This window comes from Scomber scombrus, chromosome 7 (genome assembly GCF_963691925.1).
Source record: "Scomber scombrus chromosome 7, fScoSco1.1, whole genome shotgun sequence".
NCBI classification, from domain to species: domain Eukaryota; kingdom Metazoa; phylum Chordata; class Actinopteri; order Scombriformes; family Scombridae; genus Scomber; species Scomber scombrus.
In genome coordinates, this window is record NC_084976.1 from 15,919,324 (window position 1) to 15,937,746 (window position 18,423).

Genomic DNA, 18,423 nt, shown 5'->3' on the forward strand with positions numbered 1-18,423 from the left:
TCAGTAGGTCACCATGAAGCACCAAGCACTATCCTATTCACCAAATCTGGCCATTCAGGCTGCATTGAAGCTGCTTTATAGGGAACCAGAGTTTCCATCTTGGAAACTTATAGAGAACTTGTATTTTAAGGTGGCATAGCAAAGGTAACCAAGTTCTCAGTGTTACGTGATTCACTTTTGATGTATCCAGGTCACTTGATAGGATTAAACTGTTAATCCGTTTTCAGGCAGAGTGCAGGTACATGTCAGCAGGCTTGATATAACAAGCGACATTAATGTAACACTGGTTTACTGAACTTGCAATTAATTTCTGTTTTAGTCTCCCAACAAATATAGCTGCGTGAATTTGCTCCATTTGAAACAGCCTCTCTTATTTAGATGTATGTTCACCAGTAGAGAGCACTGTAGTGAACAACACACAATATGTCAAAAACATGTTTCAGTGTAGCAATGTTCAACGTTACAGACCAAAAGTGCTTGAATGACACAATATTTATTCCATGCAACACAGGTTCATTTCAAGTCAGCAGTAACACACATGACAGCAGCTTTGTGGGAAAGTCGGCCTGGGTATGACGGGTCCAGCAGCATCACCACATAGGCAGCTCATCATACCTGCAACATGAGAAAGTTGGAGTGTCAGGTGTTTCTAATGTTTGCCTGTCCAAATATACATAATAGAGAAGGACAGAATATTTTTATTTCTCAGTATAATGCAATCCAATTAAATGTAAAACTTCTATCTACAAACTTTAAAATAAAGTTGAATCAACACGTCATTTTTGTGATCAAAATGTGAGCATTAATATCCATACATTCTACAGGTGGTTATACTTTTCTGTTATCTCAGTGTGTACATATTTATCATGTTGTACAGTATATCGTATTGACATAGATAACAAAAATCTAAACAGCTCCAGAAAATATTAAAAGCAGCATACCTAACATAGCTGGATCCTGGAATACTCTCTGTGCTCTCCCTCACCAGCACATCTGAAAACACAGTATCTGGACTAGCTCTTTTCCCATACCTGTGCATGGAAAAGAGCCAAGCAGCATGTCAGTACCTCTTTGCATGTCAATTACAACATAACTTCAACCCAGTTTTGTAGAAAATCAAGAACTTACCTCTGTCTTGTAATAAGATTGATGTAGTGTCTTAGTGCAGAATAGTATTTGGCAAGCTCCTCGGGTGGTGCGCCCTCCCGGGGACTTGCAGGCTTTGCTGGGTATGCATTCATACCAGACTGAACACAAGCCAGCAGGCAGAGCGCCAGAATAGTAAGCTGCATCACAGCACTGGAGCGAATCCTGGATCACTAAGAGAATTAATAGTGAAACTGTATAATAATAAGCATTTATCCAACAATGTTTTATTAAAAAAGAAACTCCATCATTGACTGATACTCCCATGAACCATAAAAGCTTCCATTTTCAAAATTACTCATTGACTTTCAATTTAAAAAAAGGAAATAAAATATTGCTTACATAATATAACACCTAGCTGTAGTTGGATTTCCACGCTGTTCAAAAGCACCTCTGTCAAATTCCCAACATTGCCCGAGTTTTATACTGTGTGTGTCTGGTCGGGAGGGAGGGTCATTTCATTCACTTTTAGAGTACTCCTGAGAAATATCCACCACCTCATTAGGTTGGTAGTCTCTAAATGCAAGGCAATGAAACAAACGGAGATACTCAATAACACTTGTCAAATAAAACTGATACCATGCTGATTACCATTAAATAAAATGTAAAAGTGGTTTGACTGGTTATGTTATTTCATGGTATTAGATCTATGCATGCTGAGTGTGCTTTAAAGATTGAATTCTTTAATTTCATCACTACAAATTTGTGTTTGACAACATTATCGGTTTCTTAGCAGCAAGCGTTGGGTTTGACTAACATGAACTCACACAGACCCACATAATTGATTCATGTCAATATGTGGTACGGTTATTTTTTATCCTTCATTTAATAAGGTAGCCTTAAAAATTTGAAGGTGGAAAAGAGTATACTCAATCACAGCATGTTCCCGCTTTTATCTAAAAAGAAGTTTTTATTATAGGTGGAGTGATCTTGGCAAAGTACTGACACAAAGTTCAGACACTCTAAACCCTTTATTAATTTAAGGAGACCACTTAAGAGTCACAACCAGCATGACAAGTCTCAATAAAACAGACGATGCGTAACTTGAAATGGCTGATGATGGTCTGTTTGTTCCCACATTAAGATTAAATATGACAGGATGCCCCAGGTGTTTGAATAGATGAATATTTGGTTTATAGAGAATTTCAAAGGGAGTTTGCATCAAGACACAGAAAAACATCCATTTAATAATGCATACAAAATATAAAACTAATCCAAATGACAGAGTTATGTGAAATAGAAAAGAGGCATTTACCTTATTAATTCAATAAAAAGTTATTTAAGGTTAGCAGTTGTTAACCAGAAAGAAATGCTTCAAATGTCTGATATTCAAACTAATAAATAAATGCCTTATCTGAAGATTTCCGCTCATATATCATGTGTATTAAAATAGTGGCAATACAATACTTCATTTTTAACACTACTGACTGACATATGGTTGTCTCAAGACAATAACTAAACCATTTTGGCCAAGCCAGCCCACATGCTGTAGCCCCAAATTACACCAAATCATTCAAGAAAGGGCAGTAAATCGCACAAACCCATACATTTTCAATTCCAGTTGATAGAGGGCACAAAAACCTTTCAGCCCCTAAATGGTAAAGACAACTTTAATGGCGACTATTTTCTTTGAAGAGCACTCTACTGAAATTTGACAGTTGATCGGTGCTGTTGTTTCTTATGTCAGTCTTATGAGAAGTCTATTCCAAAGTCTTTCTGCAGGAAATGTGTGTACTTTAAACCATCTGACTCATATTATACACAGAAAATCTGGATGTTTGTCGTATGCCAAAATGATTTGTTTCAACTTGCAGAAATTAAGTGTCATTCCCAGACTTTGCTGTTAAATTAAAACAAAACAGGTCGATACAAATTTATCAATTCTCCAAAATATCTGCAGAGCAATGTAATAAAATTGAAATAAAAATGTAAATATACTTAACTGTTAGTCACTGGTGTTTTACTTGATAAGGAACCTTCCATTATTTGCTATTTCTGAAATGATGGATGTGCTCTAGGGAAAATGCCAAATCTTAAATGCCTGATTGGAATATTCAGTAAATGACTGTCACATCAGCCTGAACAGAGCTTTGCTCTCAAAGGAGGGCCAGGTGATAAATTTCAGTGTCCTTTGGGTGTCATGTGTGATACAGGTGATGTGCTCCCTGGTACATCTCCACACAGAGAGAGAGAGGACCAACGGCTGCAGGAAAGTACCAGCTCAGCTGAAGGGCACTGATTTATATCAAGGAACCTAAATGCTCACTTATCTTACTTTAAGCTTGCTTTCATAACGCAGACACGAAACTAGAACTCTAACACTAGAGTGTGTTTGGTGGATGATTGAAGCTGAGAAGTTATAGATGATAAATGGTTTATTCTCAGCCAGTTGCTTACTAGGGAGCCGTGAACAGCTACCGATTTATTTGCTTATTTCTCTGTGCAGCATACAGTACAGTATGTTTGTCATGCACATGCACTAATTGAAAAGTATCCAGATGTAAAGAATAAGTTATGGCCGATGTACACTTATTTTTAATAACATAAGTCAAAACCAGACTAATAAAAATGAGCAATTTTATGGCACTTGGTTTACTTTATTTCTAGTTATAAAGAAATGATGACAAAGACTCCTACTGCTGTTTCCATCAGTGTCTTTCTTCATTGTCTCCTCCATCATAGAGTGTATTAATATGATACCCATTATTGGCTGCACAACAGTTGGTAAAATTGTTGTGCAGCTAATGAGAACATTAGCCACACTGGCAACTTTTTAGTCGAACACAAAACTAATCCTTTTCTTTCACTCCTTTCAATTTTCCCTGTAGAGTCATGTTGCTAATCCACTCGAGAGCAGTTGGTGTAACTCAGTTTTAGACAGAAAAGGTCTGAGGCTTAAGCAAGGGATTGTATTAATTGGTATTGTGCAATTTCATGCATGTCACCGTTATCTCTAAATGGCATGCAAATAGTGCAGTTTAATATAGTTATTTAACAGTCTGTCAGAACATTTTTTATTCCGGTTAAACTTTGTATGTGAAACTGTTGAGACTCTCATGTTTCCATCAGTGTTGCTGAACATTAGTGTGAGTCATTATTCATTTTCAAACCATGTCAGAGTTAGCAACACAACCACATGGCACAAAAAACATTCACACACCAGGTCCTGTCTGGCTCTGTGCAGGCATCTCCCGCCTCATTACATTTCTACATTTAGCTAATGTTCAAATCCAGCAGGACTTAGAACAAGTCAATGAAATGGAATGGTCACTTGCTAAGAAAGTTTTATGGAGGCTACGTTATGTGTATGCATGCACTCATAGTATCTGTGTATACTTTTGTATGCAGGTTAAAAAGAACTGCAGTTTTAATCTTCAAGATTAATCAATTCTAAAATATGAATTTATTATTGTATTTCATTTACTCATAGAAACTAGTGATGAAAGGAAATACTATAAAATTAATAATAATATATATGAATATATAATATAATAAATCAAATTTACTCACCATTTAGTGTTATTAAAACACAATTTTTAGAAATGCTTGCTCTTCTGAGTGCTGGTTACTTGCATAAGCGTCTAGAGTAGCAGACTGTAAATGTTTTATTCAACAATTGCCAACCAGCTTACCTTTGTTGCCAATTCACTGAGCAATCTTTAGTGCCGGTAAGTGCCGAGTGAATGCGTGTCAAGTCTAATAGTTTGGCCAACAGCTTCTCTTTTCTTACAAGAAACAATCTGCGTGCTTTGATTTGGTTGAAAACATCTGCTGCAGTAGTTTGATTTGGTAACCCCAAAAAATAGTTCTTTTGGAAAAATGCACCTGAAACTTGATTTTTGCAGACAAACTGCTCATTGAATTGGGGTCCATAGGTAAGGGATGACGTGCCCCCCCCCCCTTTAATAATTTATTTTAGTACAACTTTGAGATTCTGGTACTATGCTGAAATATTTCTTTAGCTCCAAAGCATATTAGGAGGTAAATACTGTGTTTTACATTTACAGTATAACAGCTCTCGTTATAACTTTACGGAATCAAATTTTACATGCAAATATTTACAAAAAATATCACACAACCAGTATTAGTCAGACCTGTACAACCCAAACCATCTACCTTAAAATACTTTGAACACATGAAGATATCAGTGGTTTTAATACTGAATACTTTAATACTTTCCTTCCCAATGAGTACTTTTGATGCTGATTTATATTTTACTGCTGAACTGAACTTTGAAGGCAAGACTTCTACTTTTCAAAAGGTTGTTTTAGACTGTGGTATTTCTAACTGTATTTTAGTATTGGAATAATTTTTCAACCAAATTATTGATTCAAATGTTCAAAAAGTATCTGATACAACAATCTATGACTGCAGCAGCTTGAAGAGATAACTGCAATCCAATCCGTGTGTGTACGTCTATAAGTAACACTGACAAAGTGGTCATTTATTTAAAGGCAAATGGGAAAAATGTGTTTCATTCAAAAGAAATTAAATACAGTAACACTTTATTACTATTAAAGCTTGTGTTACAGATAGAAATTGTGCTCAAAATGCTTTAACATAATTTGCATAATCAACATGTGTTTACACAGCTAGAAATTAATCCTGGCAGGGCAAGTTATTGTATTTTTTTTTTTTTCTTGCAGATAATGTCAAATACAATAGCCAAAAAATAAATCAATTTTAATTTTAGGACAGCTATCATTTTTGTTATAATATCAATTTATTTCAAACCATTAAAAAAATTCACACACATTTTCTTCAGCACATTCAAAAATCACACAAAAGAAAATAACCATATTTTGTAGATATCTTGTTATGACCTCAAATGGCCAATTTAAATGAAAAAGAATAATGTAATGATCCACATTGACTCAATATGACGTCAGTGATCCTCAGGGTGCAGCTGTTGTATGAGACATGAAAAGAAATCCAGATTTTTTTATTTCCCCAATCCAATAAAGGTAATTTAATCCCAACAAAAAATGTTTGGGTTTTACCAAAGATAACTGAAGCAGGTTGTGGTTCTGGGTGCTTCCAAAAGTTACAAGTCTGGTGGTGAAGTCTGTGCACTAATTGATGATGATTAGTCTTTTGTGACTTCAACATCATATATGAAGTCTTCTGGTAGCTTCTCAGCAGGGATACTCTTCAGCTGTTCATCATAGGAGCGGAGCGTCCACAGTTTCTCCAGTTCATACAGTTCTCTGGTCTCTGGCAGCATGAAGTGAACCACCATACTCCCTGGGACAAAGACAGAAACAATCATAGCTATAATAAAAAAAAACACCACTTTACATTACTAGCTGTCAAAATTGGATATGATCTAAAGACTTTACATACCAAAGTCAACGCACATCCAGTCATCTGCATCCTTTCCTTCAATCTTAACATGTGGATCATGATTTGTCTTCAGAAATTTGTACTGGAAAAAAAGCATCCTTTTGTATTAGTTTTAAGAACAAAACAGGTTGCAGCTGTAAAAATCAGTCTGACAAAGAGGAAATGAAATCAGTTACCACTTTAATGGCATAAAAAGCCATTGCGCGGAGATGTCTCGGCGATATACCACTAACAACAATGAAGTACTCTGCATATTTGATCTGCTCCGGTACTTTAATCACACAGACGTCCACTGCATTTTCCTGACGCAGCAGAGACACCAGCACATCCAGATTGAAAGTCTCAGAGGATCCTGGAGAAAAAGAGGTAGATACATTTGGCCTGATACTAATTAAAGCAACAAATGTGGTTCAGCAGTGAGTGGATATAACATATTGACATATCGTCATTTATTGCCAGGTAGTTAAATGTTATCCGTGCTGAAACAGGAATGCACTCCCTCATGCAAGAATTGATCCAATAAGAGATCTACTGCTGCTGCTAAAAAAATATTTTTTCATTGGTTAATTCCCCATCATTTTCTTGATTAATCAGTTGTGTTTACAGTAGTTGTTTTTTTTTAAAGCCAAATAACAGTGAGACATACAAATCAGTACATTTTTAGAGCCCAAGGTGACATCTTCGAACTGGTATTGATCCTAAAACATAAAATTTACCATAATGTGAGAGAGATCGCGCCAAAACAGTCAAATCAATTTGGTGACTATTATCATAGTCAATTAATCATTTTGTCTTTTTTTCCATAAAAATGCCAAAAATTCCCTAATTCCAGCTTCTCAAATGTGAGGATTTGCTGCTTCTCTTTGTCTTATAGGATAGAAAACTCAGTGACTTTTAGATTTAGACTGCTGGTCAGACAAAACAAGCAATCTGAAGACATCACTTGGACTGAAATTTGTGATGGGCATTTCTCACTATTTTCTGATATTCAGTCATGATTACTCAGTTAATTGGGGGGAAAACTGCTGGATTAATCAATAACGAAAACAACTGTCAGGTGACGCTTAACAAATTCTAAGAGCACAAACAGATGTATTCAAAGTGGTAGTTTTGTCCTGACATTCAAAAACTTAGTTTGTTACCATAAAAGATGGAAGAAGAGCAGCTAATCCTCACGTTTGAGAAGCTGAACTCAGATAATGTATGGCTTTTTTTCCTTCTTTAAAAATGATTAATTATTAAAGTCAGTTGTAGATCATTTTTCTGTCCATTGACTAATCAGTTACTTGATTTTTCATCTCCATTTCAATTTATTAGGATGTAAGACAAGGAAAAGGAACACATCCTCACATTAAACAAGCTGGAACCATCAGTTGTTTGTCATTCAATGAGTGACCAATTATCTCATCTCTGAAACTGAACACCTACTCACTCTTGCTCAGGTGGGTACTGACGTCACTCTCCTCCACCTGCGATTCCTCTTCAGTAACATCAGTACTCTTCTGTGAATTACTGCTTTCACTGTGCAGCTCTGAATACCATCTTTTACTGTTAAAGTAATAAGTGGATAAGTGACATGAGGCTAAATCTGCTTTGTAACACCGAAGTGAACTCAGGCTGTGACACGCAGCTTTGGATCCCGAACAGACTCTTCTGAAAACACTCGTTTGTTCAAGTAAAGCTCCGCCTCTACATACCGGTGATACCAGTGGTTTAAAGCGATTAAGGATACTCATGATTTTAACCTAAAAAATACCGCAGTATCACAGTCAATGCCATCCACGAGTGTATCAAGGGCTCAAAACAGGAAGAGGCTCCAGTCCTTGCGTTTTGATTAGCTCGTACGACTTCTTCGTTGGTTACTAAGCCTTACCTGAAATAGCTGAAGTGCACCATCTACTGACCTAAAAAGGGTATTGACCTCAAAACTTTATGTACAGTCTATGCCTCAAGCTTTTACAGTCAATATTCAAATCAATATACTGTATTTTTCCCATTATTGGGTTATAAAATTAATGATTCAGATGTTTCTTTGGCCTGATGGTGTTTTAAATATGTAAAACAAAACCTTGGTCAGTTTTAGGAATATTCAGTTCAGATGTTGTATAACCGGTAATAAAATCTCAGGATATTTCACATATTTGAAGTTTTCTTAACCTAATAACATGACTCTGCTACTGTTTCATTACAGCTCATTATTCATTTTTTGGAATTGCTTGACAAAAATAGATATGGGCCAAAAAACAGAGGTCAAAGTTGTCTGATTATGCTTTGTGAAATGTATTTCTGAGTGATGAATGCCTTTAAAAATCTCGTTCTTACAGTATGGGAGAGATCATTTTCTGCCTGCCAGGTGTGCATTTCTGCATCAGCTGGAAAACAATGCCATTTATAATTTATGGTAAATCAAAAGCAAGAGACACAATTATTTCCATTTATTTTTGTAGGAAAAATTCAGAATGAAACAAATTAAAAAATATATTGTCTTTAAAAAAAAAATCAGTACCTCTGGCCTGAAAAGGTCTTAATGTATAAAATTGTATACATTATGAAATATCAATCAAATCATATTAATGCCACCTGAGTCATTCTTTTAGTGCATGGTCATTGAAATCACAATTTAAAACATGTAAACAAATCATTGTTGTCCCTATAGAGCAATGTACATCTCTGTACATTTTGTTCCCTTTGGACACGATGTCTTTTTTGCATTAGTCCTCATTAATCAGTACAGTCAGAGTCCATTAGTACATTCAGTCTCACGCCCACAGGAACATGGTCTGTAAGGCCAGCCAGCTGGGTAATGAACGACACCTCTTCAATTTCCTACGAGGAGACAAGCAGAGAGTGTGGCTTTCATGATGCTTTATGGCTCTTCATGGAGAATAACTTAATGTGATGTGTTTTGCTGAATCATGCAAATGATGTAGATGAAATTAATGGCACTTGAATTATTTGTGGTATCACAAAGTACCTTGTTACTTCAAGCAGATAAATTACACAAGAAAACAGGAGAATTGGGAAGAGGAACGAGTAAACACAAGTGGTCACATACTGTTTGGCAGTGTTTTGAAATGGAGGTTTCCCGGAACAAGATATAGTCAATCCGTCTTCCTATCCACGGCTGCCCAGGTTCAGGGTAAACCAATGGCTGACCAACATTAGGAACAGGGGGGGAGATGTACTGCTTTCTCAGTTCCTCTCTCTCCAAAGTTCTACACAGACACATCAGAAAAATCAATGTTAGTAAATATACTGAGTGATTAGTTCTGTTTACCTTGGTTGTACTGTTCCTCCGAGAGAAAAAATGGTTTAAGAAATGTGGAACTGAGTGTACCTTTGGAGATTTTCTGGGGTGTTTACATAATCATCATACAATGTGGGCTGCTCCAGTAGAGTACCTTTTGTAAGAGGCATTGAGAAAAACACTGTTTTGTCACACATGTATGTAGTATGTATCTACAATACATACTTTAAAAAGGGTTGAAATGATACACACCAATGGCCCAGGGTTTCTCTTTTCCAGGACCTGCCCTGCAGGGGTCTTTGTATTCATCAAACAGAGAGTGATTCTGTTCCAGGGAGTCATCTTGAAGAACAGGAAAACAGGAGTTTATATGTGCACTACAGAAACTTTTGGTGAAATTGTATTTATAGAAATATTAACAGGCAGGAATTAATGAGAAAAACACATACTAGGTGAGCAGTTGTCAAAGTTGAAATCTCCACAGAGCACATCAAAAACAACGTCCTCATCAGACTGTCTGCTGGCAGCTTGAAAATCACTGATCCACTTGGTTACCATTTTCAACTGCTCACAGCGAATTTCCCCATCATCTGATTTAAGAAGACACAGACCAGCTATCACAGACCTGGCTTACGTTTGTTTTTCTTCAAGGAAACTGACCAATTTTGAATTAAACTGAACAAAACAAATCAAAAAAAGGAAATATGACTTACACTCTGGTGCATGAAGGTGTGTACAGTTAAAATAGCCAACCACTTTCTTCTGTTTCCGATTCTGCCCAATTAGCACCTGATATATATAAAAAAAAGGAATTACATCATATTGTATTGTGTTAATAGTATCATTTAACAATGACTAGTTGATATAAAAAGGAATATTGATTTATACATGAGTTTAAACAAGGCACCTTAACAGAAAGGAGGCCTTTGGCGGCCAGTGCATCTTCCCCTCGGCCGTTTGGAAAGCAGTGGTACTGGGCTTCCAGCACCGGGAATCGGCTGGCAAGGAACAGGCCACTGTTGAAGAACTTGAAGGAAGAACATCTGCATGGTGGCTGGCAGGCATACACACCAACGTCATAAAGTATGTGTCCATACACAGGTCTCAGTGTATTGACAAGTTTCTGTGCAGCCCTCTTATCGAACACTTCCTCTAGGCACAGTATGTCTACATTGGCTGGAAATAACGATGACACTTCCCAGGGTACATCATGCTGCTGGCGGAGACCCTGAGACAGCAAAGCACGGGGAGCACTCCGGTGGCCCATTCGGTCCTGCTGGTTGGAGCTCTGATTGGAGTTGATGGTGGATGGTGATTCTGTAGAGGTCTCTTTTGTGTCATCACAGGGCACTAAAACGACCCGGCTAATGGACTTTGGGATTGGAGCATGTCCTTCAGCTGAGTCTGTCTCTGAATGGTGACTCACCAAAGGCTGCACCTGTCTATCTGTGGCACCATATGTACTTGAGTTACCTGTGGGGAGTATACTGCTAGAGGGACTGAGAGTACCACAACTGCTGGGGGAGTCAACAAATATGCGAATATGGGGTCGACCCACACCCTGCACAATACGCTGGCCAATAGCAGTGGCCCTGTGCTGAGTGTTTCCAAGGTTGTTGAAGCGAGCCAGGCTGTCAGGCAAAAGACATAGGTTGGCTGTTGCAAAGCCAAATGACGCCTTTCCTTCCAACTCAAAGCCCTTGTGTGTCTCCCTCTCTGGTGAGGATGGCGTCTCTCGGTGATAGCGGAAGGGTCTGAAGCAGGCCTGAAGTGGTGCCCAGAGCAGAAAGCCTAAGAAGGCCAAGGGGGCTGTTGCAAGAAAAAGAATGAAGAAGAAGATGGCGCCAAAGAAGACCTTGAGTGGGTTGACATTGCATTTCTGCTTCCGTTGCTGAGCTTGTTCCAGGGTGGTGGACTTGCACACAGCAAAGACACGATCAAGAAACCAGAAAGAAGGCAGGATCAATGCCCATCCCACAGCATGGATGCCTGCGACAAAGCAATTAGGAAATGCAGACGCCTGCAGGGCCATGCTCTGCTCCTTCTTTAAACAAAAAAAATCAGGGCTTCCCGTTCTGCTGCATTCCTATGCGCTCTGTCATGGACTCCACTGGACACTAAAACAGAAGAATGAATCAAAATGTTATGACATGGCTCTATTCTTAGAATCCACATATACATTTACAATGTGGGCTCTCAAGAGTAACTGGCTCCCATTTTTCTCACACTATTTTGACACAGCTGCGGAAAATATGAAGCGATTGACAGTTGTACTGATGTGACTGGAATACAGTCAGATGGAGAGGGGAGATCAGACAAGCTTATGCAATGCATCATGATCACTTGTGGAAGAGGCAAAGAGAAAAAGATGATGCAAGCAGCCTATAATCCAGCTATCACCATCTGCACAGTGTTGTTGATGTGAGACCACAATGAACAAGATACCCACACCTTTACATGTATTTACAAATTAGCTAATTATTGTCTAAAAACAATGGGTGTGTTAAAACAAGGCACGTTTATTTGTATTGCATATTCTAACAAGGTCATTCAAAGTGCTTTAAATAAACATAAAGGCATCAAGGCAACATAAAATAAAAATAAGCTAAAATTGAATAAGAAATAAAACAGGTGAGTAAAAGTTACAGTGCAGCGTTACGATATTAATCTAAAGCCTCACATTTGATTTAAAAAAGGCAGCAGAAAATAGAGAAATCTTTGAACTTGAATCAAAAGAACTGGGTTAAGGTAAAAAAATAAAAAATAATTAAACACTCAATTATAATACAGTAATATGTTATTTGAACATTTCTCCGATATTTACAAAATGTTTCACACAATGACAATAAATAGTGCCCCAGTTTGTACTAATTAATGGTTAAAATAACATCAAGTTAGATCTCTAGTCTTTTAACATGATCGTTGTGTTTGCATATGAAATCAGTTTGAGTGACCTCAAACGCGTTGTGACTTCAATAAAGTTGCTAGTCTAGTTTCAGCATGCATACTTGTATATGAATAAGCAAATATGTGCAGGCTTTTACTGTATGGGCAAAATGATATCCACACAAAATGTATCACATCACTTAATTTATTAATGCTTATTTCCAATATGTGTATGGTTTAATCTTGTCAGATTTGGTTTCTGTTTGGATAGGAGGCCTTTTGCAGCCAGTGCATCTTCCCCTTGACTCAAGAGCAACTGGCTCCCCTTTTTCTCACACTGACTTGATGCAGTTGCAGACAACACCAAGGAACTGAAAGTCTAATGACAATGGGTCAGTTAAGGTTAAAAACCCACATCAGATTATTCCATAAATAATCTTCAAACTGTTATATCAGAATTTTTGTTTAAGCATTTCTCAAATGTAACACATTGACATAAACACTAACCTGATATTTTGATTATTTTAGCACAGAGTGTTGTCAGTGGATTGATTTTATAATATTACATCACTTCCATAATGTAAACTCTCACTGATTTACAGTGGATTTGCCCATTAACATTAACATGTCGTTTTCAAAGGTTCGCTTCCATCACAGACTTTGTGATACCCATCACCCGGATTATTCACACATGTACCCCACTCAAAAAAAGATAATTTAAACAATTAAGTAGACTTCTAATAGTGTTGCGATACTAAATAGCAATTCAGTCTGGCTAGGTCCATGACAGACTCACTCATGATGCTGTACCTTATGATCCATGATGTGGGACATACAGTACATCCCATATCCTTAGCAAGCTGACATCAGTGGGATTACCATAACTGATTATTTCTTGCACTAACTGAGGCTATAGTGCCCCAGTTTGGACTAAATATTGGTTTAAAATAGCGTCATGTTAGATATCTTTGAACTGGCCCTTTCTGTTTGCATATGAAATCAGTATGAGTGACCTTTAATGGTTTATGACTTCAATAAAGTTGTCTGTCCAGTTTAAGATTGTCCTTGTATATAAATAAGCAAATATGTGCAGGCTTGTATTCTGAATACACAAAATCATGCCCACATAAAATGTATCATATCATATCATTTCTTAGTGTTTATCTCCAATTTGTGTATGGTGTAATCTTGTCAGATTTGGTGTGTGTTTGGATATAGTCATGTCTATCAGAAAAGAAGAAGCTTTCTATCCTTATCAGATGCAGAGGGGAGATCAGACTAGCTTACTGAACACTTACGCAATGCATCACAATCACTTGCAGAAGAGGCAAAGAGAAAAACATGGCGTAAACAGCCTATAATCCAGCTGTCACCATCTGCATAATGTTGCCAACCACAGGCGATATAAGGCTACAATGATCAAGATAGCCACTCCTTTATGTGTATTTACAGATTGGAGACAGTCTAATGTCAATAGGCGTGTTAAGGTAAAAAACCTAGCTCAAATAATCCCATGACTAATTTTGTACCTGTTATACAGCTGATTTTTTTATTTAAACATTTCTCAAACATAAAACCAAATGTGTCACTTGAGGACACACATTCTAAATATGACATTTCGATTTGATTTCACCACTAAGAGTGCACTCAGTGTTTGGTCGGTTTTTACAGTCCTTAATCACTTTTCTACGTGTGTCACTTATTTACAGTAGATTTGCGTTAACATGTGGCATTTGGGGATCTGACTCAAAATGAGGAAGTTGCAAACACCCACCACCCGGCATGCACCCCATTCAAAACAGGATATCGTCACTTAAACCAGCTGGGTCGCCCTTTAATAGTCCAGCGATGCGAGGTTTCAGTGTGCTTGTTTGTTCACCTGACACTCATACATGCAGGTTTGGATGAGTTTCATTAACCACATTGCCACTGACCGTGCGCATCTATGCTAAGCTAACCATCTTCACTCAATAAAACAACTAAAAGACATACTTTAAAATCCGTAGAAAGTCTGGTGTACACGTCTACATTACGCTGCTGTATGATCCGGACACCAGTTTTCAAATTCTCATACTTCATACAAGTTTTACATAGTCTACGTACGTTATAGTTATCAAAAGTGAAAGCTGTCACCTGTCTGTTTTCGTTAGCTAGTTCAGCTAAAGTGGCAGTCCAGCTGGTTCTTACCTTAGCACGAAACCCGGGACAATCCGACTGCTGAAGCCCTGCAGGAACCACGTATTTATGCGTTTGCAATCATTGCTTTTATCACATGCCAAAACCCGAAGTTTTAGTTGGGACCTCGGTCACCGGATATGTGAAATAGTTGAGCGGACATTAACCCATGCTGGTGTCAGCTACTCTTCTCACTAGTATTAATAAGCCCCTCCCTAATGACGGTGTGATGGTGTCGTGGCCGCCTAATAAATCGTGCCCTCACCTGAGTCCACCTGTTGGCTAGTGAGATCTGCTTTGTACTCTGATTCATCATTTTCACACCTGAATAGATTAGGAACACTTCTACGATATTTAAATACCGTAAGGAAATATAGATAAAAATTGAGCCACATCATTAAAAAAAAAACAAGTGTTAGGCCTATACCGCATCTCTATGCATTTTGCATTGATTGCATGATTAATTAGCCTATAATTACTAGATGGTTTATTGGTAACCTATTCCACGTTACAATAGCTGCAAGTAAATGTTTTTTGTTTATGTTTTGTAGATACGATCTTCTGTATTGCCAGTAACATTTAATCCCGCATTATAGACATTAACCTGCAGGCATTTTCTGATATTAAGAAATCCCTTGCATGATAACAGAACTGCAGAAAGTACACTGTGGAGCAGGTAATAGTCCAGCATGTGTAGTCTGAATTTAATGTTCCTGCCGGAATAAATGAATGAGTTTAGAATAAAATACTGTAGTGAGCGAATGGGAAGGGCCATAATAAACTCCTGATTATAGTTTGAGTCCCTTAGTTGATATTACTTTTAGTTTTAAATTGATATTACTCAATACTTCAATTGTGGACTCATCACTGGTCAACTACAACAGCATATTTTTTTAAATAAATGTCCATCATAACCTAGTTTTCAGTGGTAGAAAGTTATTAAACACATGTCCTCAAGTACTGTATATTTTGAGGAACGTGCTTTACTTGAGTATTTCCACTTGCTAATTTCCACCTCCACTCCACTATATTGCAGTATATTTACTTTCACAGCTTTTGTTGCTTTCAGATGAACACAATGGATAATATAACAAGCTTTTAAAATGAAATACATTGTTAAAGATTAAACTAGTTGTTTGCAACCTTTTTGGCTTTTGATGTCTTGCAAAAAGTAGTGTGTAGTCGGGGTGACATTTCAGATGTCTATGAGTTTCAGCTTCACCAAATAGTGACTTTACCCTCTAAACTTCTCACATGGTCTGGATCAATTTTACAGTCTTAAATCACTTTTAAAAATGTTAAATCTTGCTGAGTTTGCGTGGATTTGCCCCTTTTAATGCTTTGCATTCAAAGATCAACTCCCACAGCAGTTTTTAAGATGTGACTGAAAATAAGGAAGTTGCAACCACCCAACACCCTGATTATACATGCATGCATCCTGTTGCAAACAAGATAACATTTCTTAAACCATGAAGTAGTCTTTTAATATTCTACCAATACTAAATAGCAATTCCGTCTGGCTAGCATCAGTGGGATTAACATATTTGATTATTTCTTGCACTGTCTGAGGCTGTTTGGCCCTTTCTGTTTGCATATGAATCCGTTTGAGTGACCTTGAACGCTTTATGACTTAATCTAAGTTAGCTGTCCAGTTTCAGCATGCATACTTGCTGAATAAGCACACGTACAGGTTTTTTCTATATGCAAGTCATACCCACACAAAATGTATCGCATCATATAATTTATTGGTGCTTATTTCAAATTTGTGTATAGTGTAATCTTGTCAGATTTGGTGTTTGGGTACAGTCATGTCTACCAGAGAAGAAGAGGCTTTTTATCCTTCTCAGTCATATTGCAGAGGCAGATGAGCACAAGTAGTAGGTCCTTCTGGAGTTTTTTTGGTGCAGACTTTATGATCACGTTCCTCAGAAAGTCTGGATTATTGCAGTCCATTCCACTGTAATCACCAGGCCTCTCTTTCAGGATCCCGTAGTTGTTGACAACAAATTCAGTGAATGGAGGGTGAAGTGTGGTTTTATACCCAAATTGGCTCAGCCACTCCATCAGGTCAGCATGCCTCTGAGTGAGATGAAGCCGATAGCCTTCATCCACCTTCCCTGTCAGCGGGTGTGTGCTCACCTGAAAAAGAGACAATAGGCTTGAGACTTCCCTCTGAGTCATGTAAGTGGAATGTCACAGTCAGTGCAGTTTTTCTATCTGAACTTATAATGGAACAAGATACAGTTGATACTTTGCTCCGATTTGATCTCTTACATGTAGGTGGGCTGTAAGGTCAAAAGGGAACATGTTTTTCATTGACATTCCAAAACCAGGTTTTGGATAAACAAATCTAAATATATCCCCCAATTAAATATTTCTAACCTCTGTAATCTTGGCTGGCACATTAAGCAGAGTGAACCCATAAAGCCTCTTATGGCCCTGGAAGACATGGGACAGAATTCTCCGATCTAATTGATAGGCAATCTCTCCTAGCAGCCTTTCTGGACCTGCAAAGAAGAAATTAACAATAATACATTTCCAACAGGTATTTCTGCTCTCAGATGTTGCTCAGCTATGACTCACCTTTGACCACAAGAGGAACTTCTGCCTGACAGCTGTGAACCTCTTTCTCATTTGCATCTGTGTGCACTGAGCATTGGATAAAGGACTTGAAGTCGACGGGGGATGAGGTTCGGTGTTCATGGCTAGATTTGGTTTGTTGCAGGTCTTTTCTGAACTGTCTCTCATCGATAGTGTTTTGCCAGAGACTGGATGGTTTTCTTCCTGGGGCTGAGCAAACATAATCATTAAAGTAGATTTAATATATTTTATAATCTGACTTCACTTTGCTGCCTTGTGAAGCACTCCTCATGAATAAAGATTATTATAACCATTGTAATCAGATACATTACAAGTAGTGGTAATAATAAACTGTACAATTTCTTTGGAAGTGTGTTGCTAGGAAACAGTTTGTGTAATTTTTTGTCAGCAGCTGATAACAAACTTGTATCCATTGGAAACAAGATGTTTATATTTGAAATCATGAAATTGCCTGTGCTTGTACATGCTTTCATTTTTACTGTGTGCTACACAGACAAACATCACAAGACTAAAGATGAATAAAATATATGGTTTTACTCTGATTTAAGAGTGAAATAAAATTGTTTTCTTCAATACTAACTTTGACTCAGAAAGATAAAGAATTATGCTTTAACACCCAATTCTAGTTCCTGTTAAGTTCAATTATTCCCCAATTCTTTACCATAACATTGCCATAAACTGTATCCTGGCTGCCATCTAGTGGCAGCAATAATTCCTTACAGTACTGTACCTGTTAAGTCCTCCAGAGAATCATTGTTGAAGCGCTGCATCTTGGCTCTCAGGTCTATATTTTCCTTGACTACACTTAGCATTGACTTCAACTGATCATTTTCCAACTCGAGTTGTTCATTTTTTGACAGCAAGACCCCAACTGTTTTCTCCAGGTCCATTGTGCGGCTCCCAGCTTCACAGCTGAGCCACAAACACCCAAAAAAGAATAATATCAAATCAGTAGAACCGAGCTCTGATTGGATCATTGGATCATGTGACCATGTCAGGATTCTCTCTCTCTACTTACAAAAGAT

The 18,423-nt window shown here is 37.6% G+C and overlaps 4 protein-coding genes across 4 annotated transcripts; all 4 read right to left on the reverse strand.

Annotated features, from left to right (window-relative positions):
• Positions 1 to 475: 475 nt before the first annotated feature.
• On the reverse strand, positions 476 to 1,683 carry LOC133983243 (peptide YY-like). The gene is made up of 3 exons (XM_062422253.1): positions 1,129 to 1,683; positions 942 to 1,031; positions 476 to 615 (listed from the first exon to the last, which is right to left on the reverse strand). The coding sequence occupies exons 1-3, from the start codon at positions 1,290 to 1,292 to the stop codon at positions 591 to 593; spliced, it is 279 nt and encodes a 92-aa protein (XP_062278237.1). The 5' UTR covers positions 1,293 to 1,683; the 3' UTR covers positions 476 to 590.
• Positions 1,684 to 5,560: 3,877 nt separating this feature from the next.
• malsu1 (mitochondrial assembly of ribosomal large subunit 1) lies at positions 5,561 to 8,283 on the reverse strand. Its single transcript, XM_062422787.1, has 4 exons — positions 7,922 to 8,283; positions 6,666 to 6,841; positions 6,490 to 6,571; positions 5,561 to 6,390 (listed from the first exon to the last, which is right to left on the reverse strand). The coding sequence occupies exons 1-4, from the start codon at positions 8,223 to 8,225 to the stop codon at positions 6,233 to 6,235; spliced, it is 720 nt and encodes a 239-aa protein (XP_062278771.1). The 5' UTR covers positions 8,226 to 8,283; the 3' UTR covers positions 5,561 to 6,232.
• A 626-nt stretch (positions 8,284 to 8,909) lies between these two features.
• smpd5 (sphingomyelin phosphodiesterase 5) lies at positions 8,910 to 14,967 on the reverse strand. The gene is made up of 8 exons (XM_062422565.1): positions 14,810 to 14,967; positions 10,644 to 11,853; positions 10,450 to 10,525; positions 10,186 to 10,326; positions 9,989 to 10,078; positions 9,827 to 9,890; positions 9,545 to 9,704; positions 8,910 to 9,315 (listed from the first exon to the last, which is right to left on the reverse strand). The coding sequence occupies exons 2-8, from the start codon at positions 11,766 to 11,768 to the stop codon at positions 9,211 to 9,213; spliced, it is 1,761 nt and encodes a 586-aa protein (XP_062278549.1). The 5' UTR covers positions 11,769 to 11,853; positions 14,810 to 14,967; the 3' UTR covers positions 8,910 to 9,210.
• On the reverse strand, positions 11,797 to 18,288 carry LOC133983420 (uncharacterized). The gene is made up of 7 exons (XM_062422494.1): positions 18,129 to 18,288; positions 17,381 to 17,581; positions 17,180 to 17,304; positions 16,614 to 16,936; positions 15,063 to 15,121; positions 14,810 to 14,847; positions 11,797 to 11,853 (listed from the first exon to the last, which is right to left on the reverse strand). The coding sequence occupies exons 1-7, from the start codon at positions 18,286 to 18,288 to the stop codon at positions 11,797 to 11,799; spliced, it is 963 nt and encodes a 320-aa protein (XP_062278478.1).
• Between the last annotated feature and the right edge of the window lie 135 nt (positions 18,289 to 18,423).

Excerpts from the sequence above, each read along its gene's own strand:
- LOC133983243 (XM_062422253.1), bottom strand. The coding sequence starts at position 1,292 with ATGCAGCTTACTATTCTGGCGCTCTGCCTGCTGGCTTGTGTTCAGTCT. Across the intron at positions 1,032-1,128 it reads AATCTTATTACAAGACAGAG|GTATGGGAAAAGAGCTAGTC; the intron begins GTAAGTTCTTGA and ends TTCCATGCACAG. Across the intron at positions 616-941 it reads CCAGGATCCAGCTATGTTAG|GTATGATGAGCTGCCTATGT; the intron begins GTATGCTGCTTT and ends CTCATGTTGCAG.
- malsu1 (XM_062422787.1), bottom strand. The coding sequence starts at position 8,225 with ATGAGTATCCTTAATCGCTTTAAACCACTGGTATCACCGGTATGTAGA. Across the intron at positions 6,842-7,921 it reads CAGTACCCACCTGAGCAAGA|GATCCTCTGAGACTTTCAAT; the intron begins GTGAGTAGGTGT and ends CTTTTTCTCCAG. Across the intron at positions 6,391-6,489 it reads CTGGATGTGCGTTGACTTTG|GGAGTATGGTGGTTCACTTC; the intron begins GTATGTAAAGTC and ends TCTTTGTCCCAG.
- smpd5 (XM_062422565.1), bottom strand. The coding sequence starts at position 11,768 with ATGGCCCTGCAGGCGTCTGCATTTCCTAATTGCTTTGTCGCAGGCATC. Across the intron at positions 10,079-10,185 it reads CTTTGACAACTGCTCACCTA|ATGACTCCCTGGAACAGAAT; the intron begins GTATGTGTTTTT and ends CTGTTCTTCAAG. Across the intron at positions 9,316-9,544 it reads TTTCAAAACACTGCCAAACA|GAAATTGAAGAGGTGTCGTT; the intron begins GTATGTGACCAC and ends GTCTCCTCGTAG.
- LOC133983420 (XM_062422494.1), bottom strand. The coding sequence starts at position 18,288 with ATGGACCTGGAGAAAACAGTTGGGGTCTTGCTGTCAAAAAATGAACAA. Across the intron at positions 16,937-17,179 it reads TGCCAGCCAAGATTACAGAG|GTGAGCACACACCCGCTGAC; the intron begins GTTAGAAATATT and ends TCTCTTTTTCAG. Across the intron at positions 11,854-14,809 it reads GTCCCGGGTTTCGTGCTAAG|TGTCCAGTGGAGTCCATGAC; the intron begins GTAAGAACCAGC and ends CTTCTGTTTTAG.